The 13,232-nt window shown below is 38.6% G+C and overlaps 1 protein-coding gene across 5 annotated transcripts in view; it reads right to left on the bottom strand.

Moving 5' to 3' along the window:
* Positions 1-1,038: 1,038 nt before the first annotated feature.
* Positions 1,039-13,232, bottom strand: part of LOC110023306 — a 20,761-nt gene continuing 8,567 nt past the window's right edge. For 3 of the 5 annotated variants that reach the window (XM_020722656.1, XM_020722634.1, XM_020722641.1), the window contains exons 2-4: positions 4,001-4,247; positions 2,428-2,664; positions 1,039-1,541 (exon numbers count right to left, since the gene is read on the bottom strand). In XM_020722656.1, coding sequence (XP_020578315.1) covers positions 1,281-1,541; positions 2,428-2,664; positions 4,001-4,246 — 744 coding nt within the window. In that variant the 5' untranslated portion in view covers position 4,247 and the 3' untranslated portion in view covers positions 1,039-1,280. Of the gene's footprint in view, positions 1,542-2,427; positions 2,665-4,000; positions 4,269-13,232 lie in introns of all 5 variants that reach the window. The other 2 variants (XM_020722666.1, XM_020722649.1) reach the window with 2 other exon arrangements.

The following is a 13,232-nucleotide window of genomic DNA, read 5'->3' as shown; positions in this document are numbered from 1 at the left end:
AATGCATAAGAAGTGAATGGGTATGCATGTAAATCTTCCTAACATTACAAAATGAAAATCTATACTAAGGCAGATAATTTCCAACCCAATCCTTGAGCGGGTGAATATGAAATTTAGTGTCTTAAGTCGATATATTGAAAAATTCAAATGACTTTCGACATAGATTAAAGATTAATAAACATGCACATAATAAGAAAAAAATTAAATGAACATTTATGGCGCACCTATTCAGGACACAATATACAGATATTCAGGCACACTGCATGCTAAAAGAAGAAACCAACAGAGTCAACGGTTCATAAATATACAATAATTAAAAAAGTTAATTTTCTAAGAGCTCATAGAGTTGTTTCGAGATTAATGCAGTATATTTTTAAAATGAATTCAAATATTTAACATTAATCTCAAAAATAAATCAACAGCTTTGGAAAAAATATTACATCAGAACTCCGCACAGAGTTATGTGTAGAGTCCAATGAAATTACGTCAGATGAGATGACAGAAAAAAAAATCAGCTTAGTAACACGGGATTATTCCCTCTATTATTCCATGTTATTCAGAGTTATTGTATGTTATTCATGTGTTATTGTGTTCTGAAAATATTTCAGGTGTTATAATCACAACAACACATTTGTGTTATTCATGTGTTATTGTGTTCTGGAAATATTTCAGGTGTTATAATCACAACACATCAATAACATTTGAATAACACACAATAATATCTAAATAACACACAATAACACCTGAATAACATGAGAGGAATATTCCCTTGTGTTACCGGACATATTTTATTTTATTTTTTTTCTATCACCGCTATGTGGTCACCGCTACGTGGTGGTTTGATTTCATTAGTCCTGATATATTTTCTCACAGTCTCCAAATCAAAATTTGATGAGGAAACACTAACCCAATTTTTTCTCTTACAAAAACCAAAAACATATGCCTTGGATGAAAAATACTTGCATAATAATTGAATAACAAATCCATCTGAGCCAAATTACGCATAAAATCATTATGGCTGGTTAAAATTCACTTCATCTTTCACAATTTACACAGTTACCAAATCGCCCAGCATATAACCACAACATTATACACCTATAGATAAAATATAAAACTCTTATAAAAGCAAAAAATAACAGAGTTATTCTACATAAAATACCAAAATTACATCAAAACAGGCTTAAATTCATTCATGGAGTTGAAAATTTAAACTTGCAGTGAAAGAATATAAGAAATCACCAACTTAATAGGAGAAGAAGGCCAGCAGCTTACTCTATATTTCAGTTGCGTCTATGAGCTCTCTTCTTCTTCTTCATGTGGCGCACAATTTCCTCAGGCCTGTGCCACCAGGTAGGAGTCAGTACAATACTTGGTATCAACCAGTCATCGCTCTCCTCCGTCATATAAGAAACTTTATCCAGAGCTCGCTTCCATCTATCCATGACTCTTTTCAGTCTCAGGCTCGGCACGCTGCCAAGACGATATTTGATGTAGTCTCGGGCGAGCATGGTTAGTTCCGCACCTTTGATTATGTAAATATACTGCAGCAGCAAAACAGAAGAAGATATTTACATATTTACCACACAATTCTTATGGATTTACATGTCCTAAAGTTTGATGTTTATATCTATGCTTAAAAAGGTACATTTAACTTTTGAAAAGTTAGTATAAATGGAATTTTTAATGTGATGTCGAGTATGTGAGTGTTATGAATGTAAATTTTAATGTTTAGGTGTTAGATATGTAAATATAAGAGAATTGTGTACTATTATGCAAATGCCCCAAAAGAAAATAATTAATCAATCCAAAATCTCAAAGAGAAGGAGAGAGTGGAATTGTTAAAGAATTACGCAATGTTTTCAAATAAACTGCCACCCTCATGTATATGGCGAGACTCCACAGTTATTCTGATTTGATTTTTGTAACGGGTTGTATGGTTCAGTAGTTAAATAATTGTAATAGGTAATTAATGAGTCATATAAAGTATTTGGAATTCCAATAAATGCTCATAATTGGAAGTGTTAAGGAAAGCAATTTTTGGAGTTGTCGGCTTCTTCGAATCCGATGTTATCACGATCTCAATGATCCGGATTAATCATATTTATGATATGATATCTCATGCCCAACATGGCAATGATGTTTTCAAATTTAATACAAAGACAAAAGGAAGATTTGTATATATAACACTCAAATCCTATGTATTTACATATCTAACACCTAAACTTCAATTTTAACAAGCACGCCAGCTTACCTATGCATGAAAAGATGTGTTTCACTTTTTAAAAGTTAAAATGACCGTTTTCTTAATGTAAAAAAAGTTTAGATGTTAGATATGTAAGTACATAGGAATTGGGTGCTATGCATGCAAAATGCCCCTTTATAAAATTACAAGCCATAAGGGGAAAACAAAGTGTTTGAGAATGGTACCACAAATATGAAGGCAAGAGTGGCAAGAACAACTTGCAACGTCTCATCTAAAATTCCAGCAAAACCTTCATCTTCCATGTCACCGGAGCCGCCGCTGCCGCCCCCGCCGCCGCTCCAAGGAGGATTTCCATCACCGCCAAATTCCTGTTGCCGCATCTGATCTCGAAACATATCTTGGACTGTTTTTTCCCTTCTCAACCCTCTAAAAGCATCCTTTAGTGAATCCCATGAAAAACCCTACAGAGGTCCGAAAATCGCCCAATAAATAAACCGAGTTAGTTTTGGATATTGTCAAATCAGATAATCAAGCAATCACTGCTATTGTAACCATGCCATGCGCTCTACCGCCGTTGCTTAAACCAAAAAACAGACAAAAATTATGCTCTTATTGGCCCGAGCCCGAGCAAGCTTAAGAAATTAAGCCGGGCATAAGCGCAATATAGAAATGGGAGAAATTTACATTACTAGCACATAATTCTTATGCATTTACATATTTCAAATATAAACTTTCATATTTATATCCACATCACTTTGGTGCTTTAAACCTTTACATGAAAAGGCATATTTTACTTTAAAAAAGTGTGGTGCTGTTTTTGCATATAGAAGATTTGAGTTCTATGGGTGTAAATATGAGCTTAGGTCCGAGATATGTAAATACATAAGAATTGTGTGCCATGTATGTAAATGCCCCTAGAAATTAATGGTTTGCATATTTCAGCTCACTGTTCACTGACAAAGCCAATTGGAAAACCGGTTTGCTAACCAACTTATTTATTTATCAAAGAAATAAATCATGTAAAAATGGAACAAGAAGATCTTTGTTAGACCAGCATCTATGACGCTATCCGCCTCATGCTCCACCGAGACGATGCCGAGCCCGCTAAATAATTTGAAGAGTTATGTGAGGCACAAGGCTAAAAAGTCAATTTAGTCATTTGTTAGTTAATATTGTGGGGTATAAATAGGGCTTAATATGTTTAGGGTTATGTTATGTGATGTTATCTTGAAACTTAGGGTTATGGTTTGGGAGAGAATTGCCGAACTCTCGAATTGTAGGTTTATCAATTATGTATTCGGAATTGTATCATTTTGATTTGATACTAGAGGAATAAAATCTATTTATGTGTTCCTAATTTCTGCAAAGACTTGTCCCGTTCCTATCAATCTAATAATTGAGTTGACAACTATAAATATAAAATACAACCATGAAGGGTTTACATGCACGCCACTAAGTTTTGTGTATTTACATATCAAACAATGAAGCGTTTATATTCAATAATATAACATCATGATTTCTAAATGCCATTAAAACAAATAACATGAAAAGCTGTATTTTACTTTAAATAAGTTAATGGTAGTGGCGCTTTTGATACTATCAAAAGATGAGGATGTCGTATAAGTAAATATTTAAAAATTTAGTTATTAAATATGCAAATACACAGGAATTCATTGGTAAGCAAATAAAACCACCTCCCTTGTTAATACTATTGAGCTAACGGGGAGAGAAGTTGAGCTAAAAGAATATGCATGAGAAAGAAGCATAGAAAACAACACAATTAGATGAGCCAATCACCTTGTTTTCATCTCTCGAGTTTCTTTTTCCTCCAAACAAGCACGTCGGAGCACATGATTTGCACTTCGGAAAACTGCAAACTATATTTTGCATTTTTCGATGCTGTAGTATTTGAGCAGGAGAAATACATAACACTGCCATACGAACGAAGGTAACCTGAGATAAAGAGCATGTTCTGCTGATTCTCGTAGTAGGGGTGCCGAGATTCACAGAGGAATTGAATACATTATTCTGTGTCCAGCTCATCCTTTATCAGAGTGCCGAGCAACTTAAATAAGAATAAAGTATAGAACAAAGGCCAAGTTTTGCATGATAACATCAGAAGGTCGTCATATCAATACCTTACAATTTTTTTTTTTTCAGAATTAAAAGGGTTTATATCACAGAAATATTACATATGAGAAAATTCACTAGTTTACAGGGCTGTAAGTGAACCAACGCATCAGATGAATAACTCAAACGCAATTTGATAAATAGTGTTTAGGTTTATTCAAGTTAAGTAGCTAAATAAGTTTGAGAGCTATTTTAAAACTCAAAAGTTAAATGAGACATTTTTTAACACAATCCAACTTAATTATGTGAGTTCACAATTCATGGTTCAACAAGTAGCTTGCATGCACATCATTAATGTGGTTGCACGAATCTCAAGGAGATCCGAAGGGTCGAATCAGGAAGCAGTAGAAGCATGAACATTCACCATTGCATCAGTCGATCAAATTTCGGGCCGATCGAACGAACATCTAACCAACTAAGGAACACCGCGCGCATAAGTTGATGATTAATCAACTGACGTTTGGCATTAAGAAAATCAATAACCGTCTAAGAGAGTTCCTTTTGCATAGGTGCATTGACCAAAGGAATGCTGCTTGTAAGATTATGGTAAATACCAGTCTAAGAGAGTTCCTTTTGCATAGGTGCATTGACCGAAGGAATGCTGCTATGGTAAATACCCTCTGCTTGATGAAACAATTATTCCTGTGGACGATAAGCCCTCGCAACAAACTTCTTCGGAAGAGGCTATCAAAAACCATTTGGTCGCATATACTTTCGACTGGTCAAATGAATACTAGGCGATCAGACCAAAAAATTAAAAAGTGAAACAATGTCAAATACGAATACAAACATAAAATGGTGTCCGCGGTTACAGGGTAAAAGTGTTTTTTACTTTAGTTACAAATATGTAAAAGTGTAATGATTCATAAATGATTATAACGTTCCCATTAAATGGGGACAATCATTTAATTTATCACATCCTTCCTATGACTTATAAATAAGAGGGTTATTTTCCCAAAAAATTAAGTATTGCGTCTCAAATTCTTCTCCTACTCCCTTTCTCTTATTCGGTTAATGCTCTATTCCATGAGTGTGATCCACAAGACAATTTAAGATTCAACATCATAAAAGGTGCAGTAAGCGTGAAATCATGTCTTCAACAAGAAGAAAAGAGCGTCAAGGTGAAGGAACACAACAAGGAGAAGCTCTAATATGGAGTATGTCTGGGAACTCGTGCAACCGAAAATTCAAGAACCTCATGATAGGATGACGGGATTGCAGATTAACCTGTGTTGTGCTTGAAGGGAGAGTGCAACCTCTCCCACAATCTCATCAACCAGCACTCGAACATCAAGATCAGCAGCCGACTCAGGCAGTTGAACAAGGGGAGGAATCCCAGTACCAAGACAGCATTGGGTCCATGCCAAAAAAAAAAATGCAATCAGGGCAAATAGAAATTTACCGCCGATTGAAGAATGTGATCCCCTGGCATATTGTTGAAGCTGAGCCCTAAGAGAAATTCAAGGTTCCCTCATCGGAACTGTACAAAGGTCGGAGTAACCCGGTCGATCATGTTGCATCCTTTGAGTTGGCAATTTGACTTCTCAAAATTTTTGACGCGTTGAAACATTGACTGTTCTACACTACTCTGAGAGATTCCGCTCTCAGATGGTTCAATGGACTCTCTATTAGAATTATCAATTCCTTTGAAACTATACAAAGGTCGGAGCGACAAGGCCGATCATGTTGCGTCCTTTGAGTCAGCAATTTGCCTTCTCAAAATTTCGACGCGTTCAAATTTCAGTTGTTCTACACTACTCTGAGAGATTCCACTCTCAGAGGGTTCAATGGACTCCCTGTTGGAATTATCAATTCTTCAAAGTTCAAAAAACTATTTTTGGCACAGTTTGCTAACGCCCAGAAGCCCTGCAAGGATTCAAACTCCCTATGGTATTTAAATCAGGGACCAAACGAGAGCTTGCGGACATACGTTACACGGTTCCAAAAATAGATGCTCAAGATATTAAACCTAAAGCCAGCAGTTGACAAAGCCTCCATGGCGCAAGGACTAAAAAGTCCACTGTTCAAGTATTTCTTGCGTTTAAGGAAACCCGAAGTGTTAGTTGAACTATTAGAGTTGGCTAACGACCACATTGCGGCCAAAGAATACATGAATCCGCCTGTTACAAAAGGCGAGAAGTCCGACCGACAATCAAGCAAGAAAGGCTCCAACGACAATGGAAGGAGGGAGAAGAATGACCCTCGTCCGAAGCGCAAAAGAGGCTATTTTCCCTGCGAGGACTAAGATGTCGAACCAGACACGCGTATACGCAACCGATCGAATAATCGTTGTATGAACGATCGCGGAACTTCAAGGCCCACAAAATTGAGGGTTTCGATGGCAGAACTGATGGACGTCATACAAGACAAAGAATACTTCTGAAAGGCCAACACCAATGAAAATCGGGGCTTCTCTCTGAAATCCCAACAAGTAATATAGAGACCACGGGCATAATACAGAAGAATGCAAGTACCTCCATAGCTTGGTAGAAGAGTTAGTACGAGCCAGAAAACTCAAGGAGTACATGACCCCTTAAGCACATACTCGACTACAGGGGGAAAAACCTGCAGAGGACAAATCGGATGGACCTCTCCGGGCCAATATTATCCACATAGCGGGGATGGTATCAACGATACTAGGAGGTGATTCAATCCAAACTCCTGACCGAAAAAGGAGCCGAAAAGGGGAATATTGTGCCTTGGCTTCTATCCCAACAAGGAAGCCCCATCCCCCGACATTTTTCACTGACGCAAATTTACCTCCAACTGGAAAGCCCTACAACGACGCTATCGTCATTACTGCACTGATTAATAACTACCAGGTATGTAGTATTTTGGCTTATATAGGTAGCTCGAGGAAATATTTTGTTCAAAGCTACATTTGACAAAATGAATTTGACCAAATATTTGGTCACGCCAACTGGCCCACTATATGGATTTTCTAGCAAATGAAAAGTGGTGTTGTGCATAATTGTGTTATCTGACACCTGGGGCAAGGGCAAAAGCCAGATCACGAACATTGAAGATTTCTTGGCGGCCGATGCGCCACCAACTTACAACGCAATTTTCGGTTGTCTGCTCAACGATTTCCGGGTCGTGGTGTCAACCTACCACGTAGCAGTGAAGTTCCCTAGCGAAAGGGAGATTGTTACCATACGTGGGAATCTAGAGCAGTCTCGAACATGTTATCTCCGGGCAGTAGGGAACATATAGCACAGAGCGCTAAATACACAACAACAATGAGAATGAGGCCTTGAAACAAATGAGATCACAGCCAAAATCCTTGTAGATCTCAAGGACCTCGGTAATTTTTTTCTAATTAGTGAAACATTTTATGTAGGTCACAAAGAAATGTTGAACCAGACTCTTCAAAAGCATCGCAATGTCTTCACCCGGTCAGGCGTTGAAATGCTAGCATTCTCACTGACGAGGTTTGTCAAATCCTCTACATCAGCTCATATGCCCGGCCTATGAAGCAAAAGATTCAGTCGTCGGCAACAACTTTGGTAAGACTAATTCAAAAGGAGGTACAAAAGCTCTTGGAGGTCGGCTACATCAGGGAGGTACAGTACACCTCCTGGGTATCCACTGTAGTCAAGGTGCAGAAATCCAACAGCAAGTGGAGGATGTGCATGGGCTTCACAAATCAGAACACTGCTTTCGCACTAGTGAACTCTGTTATCGGATACTCGATCATTAGTTCCCTGACTGTGTTGCATCCAGCCGATGTTGAGAAGACAGTTTTTATTGCTAGTGAAGGTTTATTTTGTTTTTACTATAATGTCCTTTGGGCTAAAAAACAATGGTGTTGCCTATCATAGATGTAATTTTTTAAGCAAAAAGAAAGAAATAGTCTATGTTGACGATGTTCTAGTAAAACGTAGGTCGTTCGAGCAGCATGTAAGTGATTAAAAAGAATTCTTTCAAACTCTCATAAAATATAACATGAAATTAAACCCGTTAACATGCACGTTTGGGGCTTCAAACGAAACATTCTTAGAATATCTCTTGACACCCGAAGGCATTAAAGCCAATAACTCCTGAGCCTGTCTTTTCCCCGGAACACCAAAGAAGTGTAGAAGTCGACTGGTCGATCGACGCGCTGGGCAGATTCATTTCTAAAAAAGGCAAAAAATGCACAACTTTCATTAAAGTACGAAGAAAAACTAGGAGGTTTGACTGGTTGACAGAGTGCGTGTTGGCCTTCCAAAGTTTGAAGCAATCACTGGTCTCACCATCACAGTTGCAAAGTACGAAGCCCAAGGAAGAACTCATCATATTTGGGAGTTGGTTTGAATGCCATGAGTTCAAGTCTAGTTCGAGAGGAGTTGGGGAAGCAATTCCTCGTCTATTACACCAACCGAGTTCTCAGAGGAGCAGGAGTTGGGGAAGCAATTCCCCGTCTATTACACCAATCGAGTTCTCAGAGGAGTTGAAGTCAAGTACCTTATTATAAAAAAGCTAATGTTTATTTTGATTGTCTATGCTCGCAGGTTCCGGTCGTATTTCCAAATGCACTCAATTAGAATGATCACTGATCACCCGCTCAAATCTGTACTCACACAACCGGAACACTCTGGTCAACTACTGAAGTGGGCAGTAAAACTCAACAAATATGACATCAACTACGTCTCCTTCCCATAACAATTTTAATAACAGGAAATAAAACAAATAATCCCACATGCATAAAATCAAGTCAACATGTCCATCTACCATTTCATTATTTTCTTCTTCTAACTTATGCATGTACATCCACATTTACATCAAATGAAACGTAACATAATGCAAAATTACCTAAAACAACTAAAAAAATAAATATTAAATGAATTATTCATAAAGTTTTTTATTAATTAACTTACACACTTATCTTACATGCTAAGGCTCAAGTCGTGGAAAGTTTTCTAGTGGACTTTTCTGAACCGGATGAGTCGAGCGATGAATCTAAAGCAAATGAACAAACTTGGACCTTCTATGTTGATGAAGCTTCCCGCCAAACTAGAACAGGAATTGGGCTAGCGTTATGTGGTTCGACCAGAGAGCATATCTATCATTCGCCTAAATTTTGAGGCAACAAACAACCAGACAAAGTATGAAGTGTTGATAGTTTGTTTGTGGTTAGCTGATCAAATGAGCGTCTGACATCTAATCATAAACTAAGATTCACAACTTGTCGTCAGTCAAGTTACTGGGAATTCTAGGCTCTAGAAGAAATGATGGTCAAGTATTTGAACAAAGTAAAGGTTGAGATAGGGAAGTTCTTAAACTAACTTCCTTATCAAGCATGTAGAACGAGAGGAGAACCAAATGGCGGATTTCTTGTCGAAGAACATATGCTCCGGAAACAAGGTGCCCCAAAGGCTTTCCAAACCAACCATAGAGGAGTCGGAAGTAATGGAGGTAGAAACCGAAGATGTGAAAAGTTGGGTAGACCCCTACGTCCACTACCTCAAGACAAGAAAATCCTCGAAGTGGCAGATTCACGAAGATACAAATTTAAATTCGTTCAATATCTCCTCCTCAGAGATACACTCTTCTGAAGGTCAACCACATTGTTGCTTCTAAAGTGCGTCAAAGAAAGGGAGGTGCAGGAAATCCTTCGAGAAGTGCACTCGAAAAAATGTGAAAGTCATTCAGGCGGAAAAACTTTAGCTCATTGTGTCTAGAGGCAAGGTTATTTCTGATTGACCCTCATAAAGGATGCGAAATAATTTTCTCGAAGATGCGAGTAAGTCAAAAATATGCTCCAATACAGCATCATCCTGCGTAAAAACTACAACCGATTGAAAATCCCTGACTCTTCGTTGTTTAGGGACTCGATATCCTTGGGTCGTTTATGCCTTCGAAAGGGTAACGAAATTTCTTTTCGATCGTCGTGGATTATTTTTCAAAATGGACAGAAGTAAAATTTCTCACCGGATAATCACTGAAGTGGTCTGAAAATTTATTTGGATGGATATAATTTGTTGATGTGTCTTGCCCAAAAGACTCATTACGAACAATGGAACACAATTCGTTGATTATGGGGTGGGAGATTTTTGTTAAAGTCATAGGACCAACCTCAAGTTTGTAATCGTGCATCACCACAAACCGATGGCCAAGTAGAGCCTGCGACCAAAATCATCCTAAACCTGCTGAGGAAAAAGGTTGAGGGCTGGGGTAATTGAGCGGATTTGTTTCCTTCCATCCTTTGGGTCATCTGAACCACTCCGTCATCATCAACCGAACAAACGTCATAAATGCTCTCTCATGGAATGGAAGTCATCTTACCGGTCAAATACAATCATCACAGTCATAGGGTATTTGCTGCAACGTCTTTCGATGCAGAGAGACTCACTAATTGGCAAAATGCAAATGATGATGTAACTTCGCTCATCGTCCACCTCCTAGAGGAAGTTCAAACAAATGTTGCACTACGCTAGGAAGAAATAAAAAGAAACCTTTGTTACTATAACAAGAATGTTAGAGAAAAGACGTTCTCCCTCGGTGACCTCGTCCTAAAGAGAGCCAATCTGGTAACAAGAAAGTGCTTCATCATCGACCATGAAGTCACCCCATGAGCTTACAAATTAAGGGTCCTATACAAGAAAAAGTCTCAATTGAACATTGAGTGGAAAAGACTTGAAGAGTTTTTTTTCCCTAATATTGTTGTTTCATATCCTCTGTTTGAAAGAAAATATTATAGTAAGGAAATATTTGTCGTGGTTCCTTGTACATAAACTATGGTGACGAGTTATAAACCCAGTTTAAAAAAAAAAAACACTCCGTGAACTGAAGGATTCATGGACCTTAAGTTACAATGAAATTTGGGGGAACTAGATTAGTCATACAAAGACGGCTAAAAAATGTTTGGACGTTTGGTTGCAACAAAGAAAACCAAAAAAGCGTCTCGATGCTAGGTCGCATTAAAGATGAATGGAAAACGTTCTGACGCTTGGTAGCATTAAAGACAACCAGGAAGCGTTCTGATGCTTGGCCGCATTAGAGACGACCCGAAAGTGTTATGATGCTAGGTCGCATCACAGATGACCCGCAAGCATTCTGACACTTGGTCGCCATAAAGATGATCCCGATAACATTCCATAGCAAAGTTGCAGTAAGGACGACCCGATTGCGTTCCGAAGCAAGCTTATGATGCAAGATCGCGGTAAGACAACCCTGAAATTGTTATGATGCAAGGTCGCGGTAAAGAAGACCCTGAAAGGGTTTCAACGTGAGGTTGCAGTAAAAAAAATTCACACAAAGCAGTCTAACGCAAGGTCATAAATTAAAGACTTCAATTCTCAAAACTTAAATTTTCCCAAGTAAGAAAGGCAATCGAATCATATAAACAAAGGAAATGAAAAATGGTAAGTGCGGCCAAACACATGTTCACAAGAAGAAACAATTAAAAAAATTGTATTTCATTTATGAGAATGACTACTATAAAATCCTTGTATCATTCATTTGTTGTACACAAAAAAAGAGAGAAGAAAAAGAGGGAATCCAAATCTACGTTTCTTTGGGTCGGGTGTTAGATGAGCCGCCATTTGCCACGTTGTCGCCCTCGGATTCCCTGCGGTGCTCGGAGGCAGAAGAAGCATCATAAAGTTTCTTGAATTCATTGACGTTGGAGTAATTGGAGCCAACTATACTCACACTGGTGAATTTGTTCACTGCGATTTTATAGCCCTCCACCACGTACTCAACCTGTGCCATAAGAAGATCTTCAGTTGTCGTCATGGTGGACCTCCATTCAAACATTTCAACATTTTCTGCATGGACAACGGATATCCACCCAAACGCTATTTCTAACTCAATTCAGGCATCCTTCAAATTTGTCTCCGCCTCGGCTGCCCTCATAGTGGCCAGCTCTATGTGCTCTCACTGTTCTGCAGCTTCCGCCTCAAATTTGGCAGCCCTCTCCCTCATAGACAGATAGAAGTCACGTGGAGAGTGGAAGCGTAGCCCAGGAGCTGAAAACGATCTAATGATTGACAAAGTTCAACCGGGTCGAGATAATCAAGATGTTTTTCCAAGCCAACTAACCACAATATATCAGCAACAGCAAAGGCATATACGGCTAATTCCGAGTTCAGAGGAAACCAATACCTCAAGACTGGAATCAGAATTCATAAAGACCTTTGGTCATTTTTTTTTTTTTTTTGCAGAGGGATCTATCAATCAGGACCCCCCTTCCTACTTCTTGGAGGTGTTGGGATGAAGGAGTCCGAGCCCAAGGCTAAAGCCTTACCTTTCCGCCTACGTTTGATTGCCTTGGCCGATTCAGAACTCTCCTCTTCGCCTTCCTCTGAACATCCACTTGTTGTTCCTCCCAACATCCATCTGTTGTTCCTCCCTCAGCTTGTGCAGTCTAAATCGAAGGCGATAGGGGGACCGTCTACTTGCTCACCTCTCTCAAATAAAGGGATGAAACCCGTTATCAGTGGCAGAGAGACATCCTGTGAGTGAAGCTCGAAAGATCCCCCAGTGTCGAACGAAAAGAAAGACGGAGTTGTTTCATCCTTAGAATCACATAAAAGGCAACTGATACAGGTTTTCGTTCAATCAATACAAATTCATTAGCCACCTTCCTCCGTCTCTTTAGTTTCTCTCACATGAGAGCCATCGGCTTGTTTCTGCTTTCCAATGCCTTCTTAGAGAGTCAGGCAGCCTTGGGCTATTACTAGAAGCTGTCAAATCAAATGGGTCCATACTCTCAGGAAGGCAAATGAAACTGCATATTGGATTGCTAAAGCTGCTTGGAAATTAGGTACACCTTTTTGTAGTTGTATTCCCTCTTTTTTTAGTTGTTTTGCTTCAAGGGGATCCCCTTTCCCTAACTTATGTAAAAGCCCCATTTTGATGATTAATGTACATCTATATATATATATATATATATTAAAAAATATAATTAATAAAA

Source organism: Phalaenopsis equestris, unplaced genomic scaffold (assembly GCF_001263595.1).
Source record: "Phalaenopsis equestris unplaced genomic scaffold, ASM126359v1 Scaffold000002, whole genome shotgun sequence".
Taxonomy (NCBI): Eukaryota; Viridiplantae; Streptophyta; class Magnoliopsida; order Asparagales; family Orchidaceae; genus Phalaenopsis; species Phalaenopsis equestris.
This window is presented reverse-complemented; position numbering and strand designations above follow the sequence as displayed.